General features: G+C 36.0%; 1 protein-coding gene across 1 annotated transcript; it reads left to right on the forward strand.

Annotated features, from left to right (window-relative positions):
* The first annotated feature begins 359 nt into the window (after positions 1 to 359).
* LOC131834152 (vacuolar protein sorting-associated protein 4B-like) lies at positions 360 to 3,414 on the forward strand. The gene is given in 3 exon segments (XM_059178362.1): positions 360 to 1,192; positions 1,339 to 1,442; positions 1,445 to 3,414. Coding segments are annotated over 3 exon segments (1,332 nt in total). The 5' UTR covers positions 360 to 545; the 3' UTR covers positions 2,026 to 3,414.
* Positions 3,415 to 4,912: the final 1,498 nt, after the last annotated feature.

A 4,912-nucleotide genomic window follows, 5' to 3' on the forward strand; every position in this document is an offset into this window, starting at 1 on the left:
GCATTTAGAAACACTGACAACTTGGTGATCACAGCTTTGTAGTAAAGCTTGAAATCAGGTAACATGTAGAAACACTGACAACTAAGAAAGATAAATGACATAATTTGAAAAAAAATTAAAATGTTCTTCATGTAATCTATATATTTTTTTCTTTGTAAGTGATGAATCAATAACATCATATATATATATATATATATATATATATATATATTCCCCTCCCCCCAGTAGGCATCTAAGATCTTCAAATATCTTATTTCAGTTCCATATGCCAATTGTGGTGACTGTTCTTAGTCACTGGATTTTTTACAATTTTGAACTTCTATTTCAAAAATACTTTAAGTGGGGCGGAAGTTTTGTGAGAAGGGTCGGGCGGTTCTCGAAGCGCCGTGTGGTTTTGGAACAAGTTCCAGAAAGGAAGCCGCAGCTCGGGGTCCAGGAGACACCAGCCTGCGCACGCTTCGGGCAGCACCGGGCGCGACTCGACGTTGGCGCCGTTGGCTTCCTCTGCCCTCGTTCTTCTCCAGAGAACCGCCTCGATCTCCGCCATGACATCCACCTCGCCCAACCTCCAGAAAGCAATAGATCTTGCTGGCAAAGCAGCTCAGGAAGACAAAGCCAGGAACTATGAGGAAGCGCTTCAACTCTACTAACATGCCGTTCAGTATTTTCTTCATGTAGTTAAATATGAAGCGCAGGGCGATAAAGCCAAGCGGAGTATCAGGGCAAAGTGTACAGAATATCTCGATAGAGCAGAAAAACTAAAGGAGTACCTGAAAAAGAAAGAGAAAAATCCACAGAAATCAGTGAAAGAGGGACAGCCGAGTCCAGCTGACGAGAAGGGGAATGACAGTGATGGGGAAGGAGAATCTCATGATCCTGAAAAAAAGAAACTACAGAATCAACTTCAAGGTGCCATTGTTATAGAGCGACCAAATGTGAGATGGAGTGATGTTGCTGGCCTCGAAGGAGCCAAAGAGGCACTTAAAGAGGCTGTGACACTGCCTATTAAATTCCCTCATCTTTTTACAGGCAAGAGAACACCTTGGAGGGGAATTCTGTTATTTGGGCCACCTGGAACAGGAAAGTCCCATTTAGCCAAAGCTGTAGCAACAGAAGCAAACAACTCAACATTTTTTTCAATATCTTCCTCTGACCTTGTCTCTAAGTGGCTAGGTGAAAGTGAAAGGCTAGTTATGGACATTGGGGAGGGTATGTGCTTGGGTGAGTGCTGTGAAGTGTGTAAACCTGGTGATTCACAGACCTGTACCCCGGGGGATAAAAATATATGTTTATAAAAAATAAAAAATCAAAAGTAAAAAATAAATAAATAAATAAATAAAAGAACTTATTCCAACTTGCTAGAGAGAACAAACCTTCCATTATCTTCATTGATGAAATTGATTCCCTGTGCGGCTCAAGAAGTGAAAATGAAAGCGAAGCCGCCCTAGAATTAAGACGGAGTTCCTAGTTCAAATGCAAGGCGTTGGTGTAGACAATGATGGAGTTTTGGTTCTGGGAGCTACAAATATACCGTGGGTTCTGGATTCTGCCATTGGAAGAAGATTTGAGAAACGAATTTATATTCCTTTGCCTGAGGCCCACGCCTGAGCAGCGGTGTTTAAACTGCACCCGGGGACCCCTCAGAACAGTCTCACAGAAACAGACTTCCGGGAACTCGGGAAGAAAACGGATGGTTATTCGCGGGCGGACACAAGTATCATTGTGCGCGATGCACTTATGCAGCCTGTTGGAAAAGTGCAGTCAGCCACTCACTTTAAAAAGGTGCGCGGACCTTCACGAGCTGATCCCAACAAGATAGTAGATGATCTGCTAACACCCTGTTCTCCTGGTGACCCTGGTGCCATTGAAATGACATGGATGGATGTCCCTGGGGATAAACTTTTGGAGCCAGTTGTTTGCATGTCGGATATGTTGCGGTCACTGTCTAACACAAAACCCACAGTCAATGAACATGACTTGTTGAAGTTAAAGAAGTTTACAGAAGATTTTGGCCAAGAAGGCTAAACCAAAGACAACGAAGAAGACATTTACCATGTGTGTTCTTTCTTTCATAGGTACTTTTGCCTTTCTTGGATGGCATTCAGATTATTTCCAGTAAACTCTTTTCCCACAGGGAAATACAGATCTCACTCCAGAGTTCCTTTAATTTTATCCATATTTTTGTTCCATTACCAGTTAAATGCTCCTGTTAACAAAAATTATAAAATAATGGATAATAAGGAAATGAGTGATAAATGAATGGCAAAAAATAGGAATTACCCAGAAGAGGATTAACATTGATTGAGATACCAGTATTTAGAATTGGTGGTATTTGCAAAGAGTATTTCTCTTTTTTTATATTCTTTTTCTTTTTTTTCTTTTTAACCAAAAATGAAACAGGCCTTATTTTATATATTTTGAAAAATAATTCTTAATTCTCATCAATGCAAAATTTATTTACTTTATTAAAAATTTTTAAATGATAGAATCTTAATTCTCAGGGATGGGCGGTAAAACAGCAAAGAGCACTGTGATTGGGCTTGAAAGCTTCTGAATTGTGTTCTAGCCGAGACTCATTGAGTTTTGATAGGCTAACATTTTTCTTTGTGTCGATTTCAATAATTTCTTTAAAAGCAACAAGCTTCTATAGTTAATTAAATAATACCTTTCACTGTGCAGTCTCAAAAGAAGGACTTTCTAAATTGGCGTTGTCTTCATCTTGAAGAAGAAAATTGTCTATTTCGGTATCTTTTTATAGCACGATTGACCAAAACAGATGGCAAATAACATACTTTTTAAATAATTCTGTCATGATACTATAATGGGAACCTTTGCTAAAGGAATGGCCTCCCTTTGAATTATGGGAAATTTCTTGTGGGTGTGTGTGTACATATATATAGATAGATAGATAGAATTTTTTTTTTTTTTAATATAGGCTACCAAGGGTCTTGTCTTTTACCTTTTAAGTCCAGGGAAGTTTGTCTTTGCCACACATATGTTATCAAATGTAATGCTCTTGAAGCTTTAGAAATGAGCTAATGTCTCATTAAACAATAAAAAACAAACATGATATGTTATTTTAATATCTCCAAATAAATCTGAAGGTGTATGTTACACACTTTAGCGCAAACACTAAGTTGTGCCTTGTGCATTAGCATTGGCTCTATATGCAAAAGTATGATTCAGTTAGCTGGAATGAGGTAGATTCCTTAATGATTATAAAGTTCTACCTTGCAAATACTATAGAATAACTTGCATTTTAAAGTATATTTTCACATTTTACATATAAAGTTCTATGGTTGCCTTTGAGTTTTCTGTACAGATTGTTTTTGTTGATACTAAATGGAAATCATAGGCCTGAAATCCGCTGTTCTTATGTGAAGTAAATTGATATAACCTAAACAAACAAAAAAATACTTTAAGTGCAATATTTCAAATTTTATATAATTTGTGCGTTGGTTGTAAAGCAAATAGTTAATGTAGTCATTTAGAATAGTAGTTTTGAACTAACTTCATAGGCAAACTCTCTCTATTGGAATCCTGTTTGTGTCATTTATAACTGTGATTTTGAACAAGTTGCTTAGCTTCTAGAAGTGTGCCTCAGTTTCCTCATCTGAAAATGAATGTCATGTAATGTCTAACCCATGTAATTTCACTTTATCATTCTTATTATTCTAGACGTAGAATATAATAAACAATTCTGTTATTAGATAGTTCTATATTGTCTCAAACACTAATCTCTAGAATTAAAGTTTTATTTCCATTGTTCAACCTAACAAGGGAACATTGTTTCTTCTCTTGAATTTACAAATTGTCTTGCTTTTCTATTCTAAATAGTTGTTATGCCTTGTGAATTTAATATATTTATTTTTTCCTCAGTTTATATATTTGTTCTTTGAAGGCAGAGATTATAGCTAAAACATAGGTAAACATACAATCATTCACATATTTTGAATTGCTGAATAGTGGCATATTGTCTGCACCATCTTACAGCATGTATCTTTCACTAAATGATGTATCTTGGGTATCTTTCTTATTAGTGCATATAGAGATGACTCATTTTGGTGTCCAGCTTTTTACCTTGAAAAAATTAACATGTAGAGAAAAGTTGAAAGAAGTGAAAAATCGGTAGCATTACTTTAACCTGTATTCAGCAGTTGTTAACATTTGCTATATTTACTTTATTTATTCTTTTTTAAAAAAATTTTATTTATTTATTTGTCAAAGAGAGAGAGAGAGTATGAGTAGGGTGAGTGGCAGGGAGAGGAAGAAATAGGCTACCCCCCTAGCAAGGAGCCTAATGTGTGACTGGATCCCAGGATGCTGGGATCATGACCTGAGTCAAAGACAGAGGCTTGACCTGCTGAGCCACCCAGGCATCCCCTGCTTTATCTATTCTTATATGACTATGTCTATACATGTTTGTTGAACAATTTGAACAAAAATGTTAGACGTCATGACAATATTCCCTATTTATTTAAGCATGTGTATTATGAAATATTAAAAACAAGGACATTCTTCTATATAACCTAATGTTATTATCACCACAAAGATACAGTAATATTTTGTGGTATACTCATCATGTTCAAATTTCACTTATTTTCATAGTTAAATATGCTTGTTTAATTTTTTATCTTTTGCAATCTATGAGTCTCTTAAGGATCCTTCATTGCATTTGATATCATAGCTCTTTTAGATTTCATTAATATAAAGCAAACTCAGCAAACTCAGTGGTTTTTGTTTGTTTGTTTGTTTGCTTTTTTGGAGAGTTCTTACTATTCACACCATGTGTCTGGATTGTATCATAATGACTGTATTCAAGTTCTAGGTAGGGATATTAAAAATATATTGTATTTTAATTGCATCCCTCCTGAGGGCAAACTATGATGAAGAGACAGAAATATGAGGTATA

Source organism: Mustela lutreola, chromosome 6 (genome assembly GCF_030435805.1).
Source record: "Mustela lutreola isolate mMusLut2 chromosome 6, mMusLut2.pri, whole genome shotgun sequence".
NCBI lineage: Eukaryota > Metazoa > Chordata > Mammalia > Carnivora > Mustelidae > Mustela > Mustela lutreola.